We start from the raw sequence: 14,953 nt of genomic DNA, 5'->3' as shown, positions 1-14,953 counted from the left end.
TTTCAACGAAGCATAATTAATATGTGAATCGTTTCACAGTGTAAATTTCAACGAAGTTAGTGGGTAAAGATGATAACCTGAGAGATAAAATAAATGTTTTGCACACTTAGTCCATAAATTACAGTGAAGCACTGCGTTTACGATCATATAAACTTTGAATCTGAACCTTGAATAAGAATTTAGCTCAAAATTTACAAGCAGCTATCGTGACGATCACCTTACGATAAAAATGAGAGAAAAACAAGTGCATCTTCGTAAAATTTATTTCTAGCATTCTCTAATATTAATTAATACAACTGAAGACCGGCCTTCGAAAGAGCAACCAAAGTACACGAGTAAAACAAAGCTGAAGGAAATGTCATGTACGAGGGACATACCAAAAGGAACTTTACAAGCCATGTTTCCATAATTTGAATTTATTTAAAAAAATAAAACATCATCTGAACATTAAGAGTGTACAGCTAATCCACAAATTTTTTCACGTACTTCCCGATTCACACACTTCCTAAATGTCTCGGGATATCCTTACTCTCAAACAATCCGAAAAAAATGACACTACTCAGTTCTCATTGCACATTCATTCCCTTCGGCAATCTTATCACTCTGTATGTTTGTTTCGGCGAAGGAAAGAGATGATAGTCACTGGGTCCGGCGTAAACACCACAACCGATGAACTGCCAGAATATACTGCTACATGACGCACCGCGTTGCAGCGACGCGACGGCTGAATTCTTTCGCGGCAATGGCTGTCTATTTGAAGGCCGATAGTCTTAGCCAGGTGTCGTTACCCATCCCATTCGGCGCCTCGATACTGGAGGGGAATAGAAGAAATTTAAAACTAGACACGTGGTTCACTCAAACATAAGGGCTATTCGAGCACGTATATAATCAACAGCACACTGAATAATATGACTTGCCGCATCGCAGCAGGTATGCAAACGATTATAGCAGCCATATGGTATAATTTATCATAAGATCAACCACAACAAAATTAAAAACACAACTACTCCTGAGAACTGGAAAGGTGACACGTGCATAACTAATCACTCAGAAAACAACCGTCACAAAAAATATATTTATAAGTCCGAATAAGTGAGTAAAGGAGATGAAATGGTACCAAATGTAATTGTGCTAATGCAATCAATCTTCGAAACAATAAAAATCCCTTTCCCATCTAAGATAAAATTTGGGATAAAAATACATGGACACACCAAAGACCTAAATGTGAGTATCAATAAATTTTTCGCCTATTAATGTAAACAATATTTCAGAAAAGTATTAGATTCAGGCTAAAGGCGCCAAGTACTGGGAAGAAAAATGCTAACCGAAACATTTGCCATGAGATGCGGCTTGGGTCAATTGTTGGATCTTACGAAGTTTACCTGCACAGGAAGGAATCATACTCCTTGAAAATATAGCTATTAAAACATTTCAACATCATGATATAAACAAGCTTGATGATAAATGCATGATATATTGAAAATAATGATAGGCATGTCCTTACAGTCAAGGCAACAAGGGTAAAATGTCAAGCAACAATGACAGTTCCTAAACGAGAAATTCTTTCAATCATATCATAATTTATTTTACCAAAATCCCGTGCACACGAGCATCATCAGAACCAAATAAGTAAGCACGAAAATCGAGCGAGCAAGCGAAAAATCTCTTTTGCAATCTAAATTTTGCCGTATCCAAGGATGTTACATCAAAATTTTCTGCCTTAGCTAGAGAAAACGATCGGTTTTTTTAAATGAATTTCTGTCCGATTTCAGCGATTGTATCAAAAACTGTGCCCGATAACTTGCTGGTAATATTTCACTGCTATCAAGAGACCCAGGGGAAATTCAAGACCATTAATAACGGACCAATGAAGTTAACAAAATAACCGAAATGAAGACAAAAAAAAGAAAAGCAACTCCATGAGAGAGCTCTATGAGACCAATTACTGCTTCGCGCAACTCGAGATATAAACTTCTAGCGAGATATCCGAAATAATACGGCTTCCTCTCCAACACCAACGCTCCCCCAATGCTCAGGAATAAAGCTCGCGCGTCCACCGGAGAAATTGAAGCGACCGACAGCAAGAGGGAGGAAATATTACACTAGTGGCGAGGGTGGAAATGGCACGCGAGTGTTCCTGGGGGTGACGCAGAGGGAAGGGGTGGTCGGGCCGCGTTTGAAGAGGAGACGCGGGTGGATGACGCCGAACTGGAGATTGAAGGGTAGGGTGGGCCATCAGGGTGAGCCCAAATGCGCGTTATGTGGCCGAGGGAGGAGCAGGACAAAACGGGAAGGATAGTTTTAAGTGGATTGTGGCGATGAAGGGTGGGATAGGACTTGTTTGTGCGGTGGGACAAGGATATGGAGGGTGTGAGATCTAGCCTTTCGGATCGAAGGGATGGAATGGGTACCGGGACATCGCCGTAACCAATTTCGTCAATTACACCCAGTAAATCCTAGAAAACTCAGTCCAGTTGTTGCTGTATCCAAGAATGTTTCAGAGTTCTCTTACAAATTGGCTAATAGAGTACTTTATACTTCTCGTGCGACTGGTTTTCATATGGATTAAATTATTTTTATGGACTATTTCTGGCCTTTAATATTATGAGTGTAAACATTTTCTTTAAATTAATTATTTCCATCATTGCCTGCCACACAAGAGGTCACGGGTTTGAGTCCCGCTTGGGTTGCTTGCCCCTATCCAGGGTATGAATGTTCGTGTACGTTTGAATGCTAAACCTCGATGTAAAAGTCCTTACCTGCCGCACAAGAGGTCGCGGGTTCTAATCCCGCCTGGCTATGTTTCCCCTATCCTGGGCATGGATGTTCGCAACGTTCGATTGTTAGAAAACCCGATGTAAAAGGTCAATAGAGCTGTTTTCGGAGGTACAGGGATGAATAAAATAAAAAATAAATAAAATCCTGAGTGCGCGACGCGAAAGACATCCACCAATGTCCTTCTTAATTGCCTACATAGCGAGTGCAGAAAGACAAGCAGAAAAGCTCAAGAAAGAATGGGACAATATGTATGAGTTTTAAGATGAGTGCATAGTGTGCAACTCTACACTGAACACCGGTATTGCATCCATTAATGAATTTCAAAATAAGGTTGATCCACATAATTACCCGATATGAAGGATTGGAATTTTGCCGATTGTAGGAGTTGAGGGAATATCCAAGCATGGAAACATGGAATTGTCATTGTTCAAAAAATAAAACTTCACATGAGAAACACTACTTATTGATAGTTTTCATAGTGCTACATATGGGAAAATAAGTGTTACATTAAATATTATTAATTCTAATACAATGCGTCTCATACGGAGTATGGGGTGTTCCTGACCCAAAAATGCAGAATTTAGTCCTAAGAATTACATCATTGTAATGAAAATATATGCTTCCACTTTATTTCAAGTATGAGATGCATTATGCAAAGGATATTTATGTATCTTTCAGTCCAGTGTTGACTAATGCCATTGGAGGATACCGCTTTTCTTTACAGATAAAATGCAAAATCAGCCCGCATTAATGCAAACATATCATCTGCTTTAATGATACGCATTCTAACCCACGTCAAAAATAAAGTGACAAAACACAATTAAGAAAGTTTGATGGATTTCACCCATCCATGATTCTGCACACACTACTATAGAAGAGACTATTTTAAATCAAACCATGTGGATAAAGAAGGCGAAGAAAGATTTACGAGAAAATATAATATCAATGATGATTATTTACAACCGATAAAATACTTCCAATAGGTTAGAGACATACGCATGAACTGTGAGTTTTAAAAAAATTACACGTTTGAGTGATACTGTTCCGACATATGGCCCAAGATTCCAACTCTTTGTTCAATAGCTGTACCCATTAGTGACTGAAGAAGATAACCTCAAGTAAAAATAAAACAGTGCTCAAATTTTCACAGATTATTGATTGATATAAAGCAAAATATAGTATTTCATTAAAATAATAAAGATTTCATACAAAAATGAAAAGCCAAAATCTCAAAGCCAAATGGTCCTTCAAATTCGAGAAAAAGCAAACAAAAATTTAATTCAATGATATTGAAACCCACAAAAAAAAATAACCCTTGATTAACCTACACCATCAATAACTTCATACTGGACCAAATTTCAAACACATGTAAACACAAACATTCTAATAACGTAGATAAAAACAAATCCATGCAAAAAAATACTTTTCCGACCACACCGCGACAACCACGTCTACACAAAGCACGCGTTTCACATCGTGGTCCAACGTTGGTTCCCCGAAAAAGAATTTCATGGAGAAATCATCCCAAATTATTGTCGCAAAAATTCGCCTCCGACAAGAGCAGATTCGAATCGACGCTCGGAATGAAAAAAAAGAGAGAACCCGCTGAAAAACAAAAAAATGAAAGAGATATATAAAAGGGAGGGGGGAAACGGGACTACCTCACTCGACTCGACTTCAAAAGGTTCTACTAACCATGCGAAAGAAATCAACCCCGAGGGCGAGAGATGGAAAGCAGCAGAGCGATAGAGGGGGATTGTGAGGGGTAAGGGGAGGGTGTGCGGATTGAACGAAAGAGAGAAACGTATAGAGAGAGAGAGAGAGGATAAAAAAATGGAAAGAGAGTGAGAGAGGGGGGAGGATGATACCCGCGAAGACATGCCTTTGATAAAACAATGTCTCTCTTTCGGATACTGCGGTGAGGGACGTAGGGAAAAGGGGAGAGACATGGAGAGCACTGTGACGCCTAAGGGACAAGAGGACTTGGTCCCATCCACTCGGGCCTTGTTCACAACAACTTAACTTGACTCAACTTGGCGAACCTATGGAGAAGGAAAAAAAATTGAAAATGAAAAAACACGCTTCTTCCAAAAGCAGTATAAAATTCACTAAAGAATAAAAAATAAATTAGAAAAATTAACAAATTTCCTTCATACAACTTAAATTTTATCGTCGACCAGTTTCAATACCCTTTATCATTTTGAAGACTAGTCTCAGGCTATATAGTCAGTATATCTATATGTTGTATATCTTCGACTAGTCTTGAAAATGATATAGCGTATTGCTACTGAAAATGATAGTATATAAAAACTAGTCGACGATTATAATTTAAGCTGTAGAAACCAAAGTTGATATTTTTCCTAACTTAAAATGGAATTCAACAAGTTTAAGGCCTCAACAATTCAACGTGAAAAAATAAGCTACTCATCAAACGGAGCATAAAGTGTTGATTCTGATTAGGTTTATTATTTTATAATTAAGAATTAAAAAAGCATGGTACTTTTTTCACAGAATTTATTCAAGTCGACCGGTTTCGTCGAAAAGGCGACATCTTCAGGTACAGAATTTGTTATTTTGCTGTTTATTTGATTGTTATTACGCGTTGGTAGGGGAGGGTTGCGGAGTGGGTAGGGTAAAGGGTGCTTAAGGAAGTTAGGAAGTTCTGGGACCGGTGGTTAAGTTGGGGGTGGAGCGTCACTCAACTTCAGGGGAATTTCCATGGTTCAATGGTTGACCAAAATATTCTCATTGGCTAAAATCCCATTCCTAATGTGCTTTATTATCTATAACTCCTCCAAGCAGTCCATCCTTCTTCCCTTTTACTCAAGGTGGAGAATTTCTGGGACAAAAACCCAAAGTAACAACAAAAAAACAAACTCTATACCTGATTTGCGACGAAACCAGTCGACTAACTAAATTCTTTGAAAAAAGTATCATACCTTTTTAATGTTAACTATGAATTTTCACAAAGGAAAGCCTGAAAGCATCGAGTTAATTAATTTAATTTAATTAATTCCCATTCCACCAAATACAACACATATTGGCTATTTTACATCGGGGTGTTCAACAAATTTAACAACTACACGTGTATGAAGAAACATGCCCTGGATAGGGACCAACAATTAAGACGTGACTCGAACCTGCGACCTGTTGTTTGGCAGGCGAGAACTTAACGCCGTCGTTAACGAGACCAGCAAAATTTCAAGCCGATCCGACAAAGGGAATGTGGGTCAAAAATGAATTACAACATTCGATTGATCAAACAGATAAATAGACGAAGCAAGTTAAGAAAAGGCGTCAAATACAATAATGCCTTTCGGTTCACAATAACTTTAAATGGCACGATTCACTTTGGCATAAGTCTTTACTTGAGGAAAGATGAAATTTGTATCAAAATTAACCAGTCGCAAAGAAGACCGCATTGACAATCGGTATAAAAACTATCCTGTAAAAGGTCCTGTAAAATCGATTTTACAATTGATTCGCGGCTTATGTTCTGATCGAAGGAATATATAATTCATTGGTGAGATTCATAATGAATGAATTTAAGTTGCAGTGAAACTGGGCTTTAATTCTCCTCATTGAAACAAACACTTTTCCACGATCGATAATTGTGTTTCAATATGGGAAGATTTCACTCCATCACGCTTGGTTTTTCTGATTTTCTTTAATTCTCTCCCACTTCACTCAACCACTTCCTTTTGACATCTCCGAAAGACTCTCTTCCACCCCCAACACGGCAAAGATCCCTCCGCCGCCAAGTTTCGCAGGGCGAGGGGTTGGGTGGATGAGGGAGGTAGAGGGGGTGGGTGGAGAGGAAATGGGCCGTTGTAGGAGGAGGAAGAGCAGCACGAGGACAACAGAATGGGAGTAAGAAGCTGCAAGAGGAGTGAGTACGCGAGGTACGGCTGCGGCTTTTTGGGGAAGAGCGCGGGAAGAGAGGAGGGCCCTAGAGGCGGTTCCGAAACGGACAGACCCCCAGACTTTCGGCCACAGAATCAATACGGGCCGCCGCCCTCAGGACGGGGTCACGCCTGCTCAGGGGCCACACAACGCCGCCGCCGCCGCCGCCTCCTCCTCCTGCCCCCGCTTCCCCCCCCCCCCCCGCCAACACCCCTCCCCGCCCCTGATCCTATCCCCCTTAACACACACACACCCGAAAATCCTTGGTGCTCACTCGGCAGCCTAGTGGGCACCAGACGTGCTACGCCCCCTCGAAACCCCCACGTCTACGCCCGTGCAATCGCCGACGTGTCTTCAAAGGGATCTGTCGCCGTGAAGACGGAGGAGTGGGAGATTATTTCGCGCCTTGCTTTAATTACCTCTTCGTGCCCCTCAAGTGGGTTATTCAATGAGACCCATACACGCGCCTTTTGCGGAATATAACGAAGGGGGCTCTCGCGCTTATTTCCTTGCAGACGAGCTCTGTTCCCTGGAGACCGGATAAAGAGATGAATTTCGTGAATGGTTTCAGGTATCATTTTCCCAAAAGCCTTTCAAGTCATGCACTGAAGTACCCATGCCGTCACCTATGGTATGGTCTTCACATTTGCAATATAATTCATGAACATATATGGCAATTGATTTCATAGTATAGCAGTGTAGACCAAAAAAAGGAGTAACCTCATCCAATAGCACCATTCTGAACGTATTATTTAATTGACCACTGTGGCACATGATTATTTCATTTATAAATGAGCATCTGAATATACATATTTGAATTGAAACTAAATAATAACTGAGTATACGTTGAATTATTTTTTTTATAATCTTTGATTTAAAATCATCTGTTGCAGAAATTACCGATGAAGCAAGAGCTTGTAAAACACGTTTTTTACATCATGGATGATAAATCGAAGTTCGGATGTGGTTACAATCTTTTTTTTAAGGCTTATCCGAATAGTCGATAAGTCGTTGGAAGATTTTACTGTTTAAAGTCGAGGGTTTACTGTTTAAAGTCGGTTTGAGGCTCGTGAAACACTGGTTCAAGCATCATTTTAAAAATTATGTTTAAAGCCAAGTTCTTTGTACAATATTTCACCACAGTATAATGCACATGCTAAGTTCCTAATTCTGGATATGAATATGCTCACAGTGTAGTGTCTATTCATAGATTTTGATTTAATTTAGCTCGCAAGCACGAACACAAAAAGTCTTTGGAAATCGAAAGAAAGAGGAATTACAAAATATTCATAAGGAATAAGAAAGGAAAACTCATCGGGAGATTAGAGCATAGATATATGACTCACAATCACTAATGATAAGCGAAAAGAAATATATTCTTTACGTATCATTAAGCCATGAATTATCTTTAACTTTAGCACTCTCGCCCCATCTGCATGCATGGAATACATTTGAATAATTTACTCCATGCCAAAACGTTAACTCTCACGAAACAATGCTGCTAATAACGTCTGCCCTCATCCTTTCATACCATAACCGTTCCTCCTACTACACTCGCTCCGATAGCTCTATGTTCACTCTCTGGGAATAACGAGGAGAGCTGGATTACATCGGAATGTTGACCACGGGGGGAATAATGATAAAATGAGTAAACAACGAGATCAAAGGTGGGTCGAGAGAGCGAGCGGGAAATCTTCATTCCTCACGGCGCGGTTCCTACAAAAGCAGCCGGGCCAGCGAGCACTGGAGAGGAGGCGAAAAGGCTGCAGCCAAAGGGATTTGCCGTGGGCGGGGAGCTCATCCTACCGGGGAGGGGGCAGAGGCAGAGGAGAGGAGAGGCGGCAAGGAGGAGATCCCACGGCTGACGCAATCGCAGCAACCGGGAGAATACGGAATAGTAAAGGGATCGCGCGGTGAAAGGGAACACACAAGCCGAAGCACAACTACGAGAGGAAGAGAGTAAGTATGCCACGCCACATCACCTGCTGCTACCGCCGTTACCCCACAGGCAGCCCGAAATAGCGGCACCGCCACTCATTCAACGCTGAAAAAGGTTCCCGGACATTAGCATAACCATGACGCCACAAAAAAAGGCAGCACTCGTGGCCCAACAAAAGTGAAATTATGGTAGCGACACAAATGGGGATAGCTTACAATGACCCTCCATACTAATCAAGTTCTATTGTTTCATTGTTGACTCTTAGCTCATCTTTGACACGAAGCAAAACTTAAATTACGAGCGCGGTGTTTTGCGCAGCGATGTTCAAAAACTACTAATTTAGCTATGGAAAAATTTCGGTCAAATCGATTTTTCCAGCAATCGAATTTTTATTGAAATGAAAAGCCCTACCAATCAACAAAAACGAGAAGTGAACCAAAAGATCGATTAATCGAATAAATCGACGGAAATTATCGAAGATCAAGGCTCCCTCTCTATTTCCTCGATCTTTCACTTAAAATAAGTGATTTAAGATTTTAAAGAGGTAGATTTTTCCATCACTATACTCATTCGCTGGTACTATCACGCAGTAAATTCCTGCAATGAGTATCAGGCCAGAGTTGTCACCCGTCGATTAAATTCCGAAGTGGTACCTAATGACCACGACTCTATAGATGATCCTTTTTAGAATACAGAGCTAATTCTTACACCACAGATAGAAAAACATGCACTTAAAGCAATTGACTAATGACGCTCTTCCCCTTCGTCAAAGCACTACCTCTTCCAGTCCACTCAGAGCATGAGGGTCCCCCAGGGAGATTGCTATGTCAATCAGGCACCAAAAGCCACGACCCTGTTTCGACTACTCCAATACAGAAGTCATGCTCCCCCATAACAAGGAATGGAAGATGTGGCTGGAACGCTAAAAGCATGAGTTTAAACAAGACAACAAATAACGAATGGATACGATGAGGGTTGGGTAAAGCAGGTGCCGCACAAGTTATTCAAGACTGGTTGAATTATAGGCACGCCACTGCACTGGAATTCCCTTTTTATTGTTTCTTTGGCCCAAACTTCGGGTACAGTTCAGCCTTACACGATAAGGCATTAACGAAGAGGGCTTCAAATGACTGATAAAAATTGATATCCACTAAAAGGGTGACTATGATATAAGGTAAACAAATTGATAACAGACGTTTTTGCAGGTCAATATCAAAGGCATTCCTCTTTTATAAACAACCATCACACTAAGACAAAATAATAACACACGCTTACATTTTTTTGTCGTGACTGCCAAGTATTTCTGGGTATTATTAATACCAAAAGAATTGTTACACCATGCCAAATTCTGGTAAGTGGAATCCTAAAGGAGCCTCATTGCAGAAATTTTAATGTTGAAGAGCTAAAGAAATTTATAATTTCAACCAAATATGAGGATCTGGGCTTTACCGCCTTGAATACAAATGGCATTAAAAAAATACTCCAAAAAGCCGAAACGTGTTGTTTACACGTCACTAAATTTTGAAGCATTTCCTAATACCATTAACCTCAACCCTTACCTTAAAGAGGAGAGGATGGCATTTACTCAGTCTCCAGCGACCCACGATGGGTCACTCTATATGCCACTTCCCCATTCAAAGAATTATAGGCGAGTACTTGAAATTATGCGGACCGCGGGAATTGAAAAACGAACTTTAAACACGCTTCCAGCACAAAAGGAGCAATTTCATGAGTCCCCGGAAGAACTCCAAACCAGGGGATCGTTATTGGACGGCGCGCCAACGTTAAAGCACAAAATTGGCCAGCGACAACGGACAATTCGAACAGGATTCTTTCATTTTTTTCTCCACCGACTCTCCCCATCCTATTGGAAAAAATAACACGGCACCAAGGGATGAGAGCTTCCGTCCCTAGCCGACCACCTCGGACGGGCGTGGCGCTGTTTTGAATGGTCGAGGGAAAGGGGGGGGAGGAAACGAATAAAAAAGTTCTGGTCGACAACGGAAGGTTGCAGGTCCGTGGGCGGTGGGAGTGGGTCGAGGTGGAATGGGAAGAGAGGAAAGAGGGAGAGAAGGATAGGAGGAAGGAGAAGAGAATGAAGGGAGGAAGAGGAAATAATGTTGTGAGGGGGACACTGGGCGAATGTGGTGAAAGAAAGATAAGGGATGGATTGTAATGGAGAGTAGCAGGATATGAAAAGAGGGTAGATAAGGAGCAGAAGGGATGGAGATAGGAAGACGAATGGTGAAAGAGGTAAGGAAAGGAAAAGAGGAATGGGTAGGAAGGGCAAGAGACCGGTGAAATAATATGGTGAAAGGATGATAGAGAATGATTTGTGTATGGAGAGTAGTAGTAGATAAAAAGAGGGTAGATAAGATGCAGAGGGGATAGAGACAGGGCCGGTTTACGCGGTAAGCAAACTACGTGGTCGCGTAGGGGGCCAAGCAATATGAGGAACCTAAACGCTGGTTTATAAGCTCTAACAATGTCACATGCAATATAAAAGAGCACGCACGTCTTAAATTCACGACCATATTCAAGTCTCGACCCTTATTTCTAGAGTATTTGAATTTATTTTAAAATTAATCCAGAGAGAAACCCTACCACCTTTCAGATTATTTTTGAGGAAGAAGGGGAGCGGAATTTTGTTCGCTTACTCTAGGAAAAATGTCTAGAACCTGCCCTGGATAGAGATAAATGGAGGAAGAGGTAAGAAAAGGGAGGCTAGAGTGAGGCACATCGGCGCATATGGTGAAAGGAAGAGAGGAGATTAAGTATGGATGAAGAGTAGATGCACGAGAGAGGTAATATGTAGATGTGAGAGAGTATATGAATAATAGTGGAGATTTGTGAGACGAAAAGGGTCATCGTGCATGGTGGAGATATAATATAAAGTAAGTATTAGGAGATGGAAAAAAGTAGATAAGAGGCAGAAGGGAGAGAGACAAGATGATGAATGGAGAAAGAGGAAAGGGAATGAAAGAGAGGCATACAGGCAAGCATGGTGAAAGTAATTATAATTCTAATGTTTTACATGTTCTATCTTCATATGCGGATTACCTTCTTAAGTAAGACATAGAGTAATCTAAAAGCGTATGCACCATATGTAGCGTGCATGTTAGAGGAAGTACATTTAAATCCTGGGTGACGATGAACCCCTGCCAAACACCTCTGTAGGTGGCTGGCAAGGCATTATATAGATTTGATAGAGTACATAAATAGTAGTAGAGATTTTAAATAGAGTACATAATAGAGTATGAGATGAAAAGGATTTTTGATGGATCATCGACCATTAATCAAAAACTAATATTCTCTTCGTCTGTGAGGTAACTAGGTTACAATAATAAGATAAATACATAATAATTTATAAAATATTACATATAATAACGATGATGATAATTCATCAAAACCCGAGTCGCTTCATGTAAAAAAATAAGTTATATAAGTACACGTTTTCCAACCAAGAAACCTTAGAAATGAATGAAAGAGGAGCGTGGAGGTGAAGCAGGCCGCTTGGACGGGCGAATGAGATGAATGGTAGCTGGAGAGAGAGGTACCGGACGAAAGGGGAGCTGCAAAGCAAGCGCTTCGCGGATGGAGAACGGAGGGAGAGGCGAGAGAAAGAGGGAGACATGGGGAGAACGGAAGAAACAGTCGTCGGAGGGGGGGGGGGGGTGAAGAGGTGCGCGAGGTACATGCCCCGCGGCCCACGATGCGAGCCACAAACACTCGCCTCGAACAATGCTCGCCCACTTGAAGCGGACCTTAAACCGCCTTTCGCCCTTTGAGCAGAGCAACCTACCCCCACCCCCCCTCTCTCTCTCTCACTTGACGCTACAACGAGATGCGACCTCCTCCTCCCATCCCTTAAAAAATTCGTCCAAGCAATGGGCCTTATTAATAAGAAAAACGGAGAGCGCGTGCATTCGAACGGGCATTTCTTTTTTTTTTAGATTCGGAAGCGGTAACGGATAGGCAAACGTTTTGGGAATGATGGTGACACGTGCGTGAGGTTGAAAAAGGTGCGGATAAGGACGGAATTTGTAAATTTGAAGGGCGCTTTTCTAACCCATCTAATGCCTCATTCACATTACGATTGTTCCAGCGATTGTCGGAACTATCGTGCATTAACACAACGAAGGTTAACACCTGTGCTCCTCTCTAGTGCTGACATATAAAGTGAACGGGAAATTGACGGTAAGCAAAGCTGTTGAGGTATGCAGGGACACGATATTACTGTGCTCAACGTGTGTTTGCCGAATAATTTTTCTTCCGCCCATATTCTTCCTTCCTAGGACAAATTCATGAAAAAAAATAGTGCTTCACGAGCTTTTCGTCTTCCTCTTGGCGCTTCCGTTTCCGGTCTCCCAGCGCCTAACCATCGTAAAGTGGCAACGTTCGGAACTACGTCAACTATTGTCAGGACATGCATTCACACGGCTAGTTCGGACAACTATCGTTAGGACGATCGCTCGGACGATCGTAATGTGAACGAGGCATAAGTCCATAGAAAGGAGAAATGAGCTACGAAATACGGCTCCTCCGTACCTGTTTTACCTGCCTTGGTAGATAAGTACGTCCTCCTTCCGCACCGTGCCCAAAGATGTCTTGACCGTGACTGTCCGTATTCCGCACATTACTCCTAACCCAACTTTTCTTACCACGAGCGTCCAAACTTTACATAATGCTCCCATACCAAGAGCAATAGATCGTATATCGGATCATTAGCAGCTATGTATTTTTACGTGTCTGATACCTACTGGCAAAATAATCTTGATTTATTATGAAATAGAAGTTTATTGCTCAAGGCATATCATAAACATGACTGACAACACCTACATTGAATTTCACTTTCAAGTTTCAGTGAAGTTTTAATCAGTAGAACAATCTCTGACACAACAATGCCGTACAACTATCATGCATTGCATTTATCAGGACAATCCCACTCACAGCCCCTATAGACGCTCGGAACAAACCGGTCACTTGCAGAATACTGCCGCACGGATTAGCGGATATTATTTCGTCCATTTTTGGCGATCTTAAAACGTGCAGAATACGAATGATACCACGGAATAGATGAGAACAGATGTAATGGGGGAGATACCCCACAAATTCCCCGGTAAACAATCCTTTTATTGGTATTGAACAAAAAGAAACATCTGCGTCTGATTTACCATTCTAAAAGCAATGAGAATTCATTGGCATATGCAAATAAAAAAGCGACACGGTGAAACAGTCTATAAACCACAATCATAATCGAACCTGAAAAATTCGTAAAAACGATGGACTTACATTGTCAAAATATTTAGCATGAATTTAAATTGATTTTACACCCGGGCACTCATTCCAATAATTTATCATCGGTTCTACATTCCCCGTGGAATTCAGTACCGGAGGAATAAATTGTATTCTTTCGACCAACATGGGTTTTTAATGCCAATTTTTATTACCCAGGTCTTTATAGACGTGTAACTTACTGCTATAAAGTTTATATTGAGATAGGGATCTAAAATATCACAATAGTTATGCTCCTAACTCCGAGCTACATAATGTTATTGTTCAAATACGATGATATTGAAAATTTTACATTATTTCCTAGCGTATATACTTTTAAGGGTATCGATCGATGTGTGAAGAAGTGTTTTTACATCTACTTTAATAAATAGGAGAATTCAACTTGGACGAAAATGCATATAATTATAAAAATTCCATTAGAATTGTCATCCATTCGTTATTAAGATAGATACAAAAAAACAAATTCACACGTTAACTAAAATACTCAACGGAGAGGAAGCAAACGGGAAAATTAGTAGAATAAATGACACAATACACTTAAACATTTATCAAACTGCAGAAAAAGTGGGTCATCTACAACCAAGTCAATTTTCAATGTTCCATTATCTGTAACATCATTAAATCATTTATTACAATTTTTGAAAAAACTTCACCTTAATCTCGTGAGAAGGTAAAACACGATACCAAATATTAATTCCAAACAGAACCGAAAACAGTCAAAACTGAACTTAAGCTCGTTTCAAAAGGGAATATCGAACCTTTTCCGAAGATATTCCCGAACACGAACCGTCTAAGATTGACTGAAGAGTAATCATTTCATTGGAAATTGCGTTCATCGAGTGAACGTTAGAAAACTACCCGAGCTTCGCGTTCCTCTCTACCGCCATGAAGCACAAATTACCCCAGCAAATATAAAGATGCCGAGAAAATTGCAACAGCTCCTGAAAATTGGTTGAAAATTGGCCAATTTGACCGTTTTTTTCCGTCCGTTTCCCCACTCCACCCCACACACCTTCCTGGGGGTCGTCGCCACCCGAT

The 14,953-nt window shown here is 40.9% G+C and overlaps 1 protein-coding gene across 1 annotated transcript in view; it reads right to left on the bottom strand.

Moving 5' to 3' along the window:
- Positions 1-400: 400 nt before the first annotated feature.
- LOC124174231 overlaps positions 401-14,953 on the bottom strand; it is a 167,959-nt gene continuing 153,406 nt past the window's right edge. Inside the window, exon 5 of the mRNA XM_046553324.1 lies at positions 401-811. Within this exon, the coding sequence (XP_046409280.1) occupies positions 771-811 (41 nt within the window). The 3' untranslated portion in view covers positions 401-770. The remainder of the gene's footprint in view (positions 812-14,953) is intronic.

Source organism: Ischnura elegans, chromosome 2 (genome assembly GCF_921293095.1).
Source record: "Ischnura elegans chromosome 2, ioIscEleg1.1, whole genome shotgun sequence".
In the NCBI taxonomy this organism is placed as follows: Eukaryota; Metazoa; Arthropoda; class Insecta; order Odonata; family Coenagrionidae; genus Ischnura; species Ischnura elegans.
Note: the sequence above shows the minus strand (reverse complement) of the source record. Positions and strands in the feature narration are given on the sequence as shown.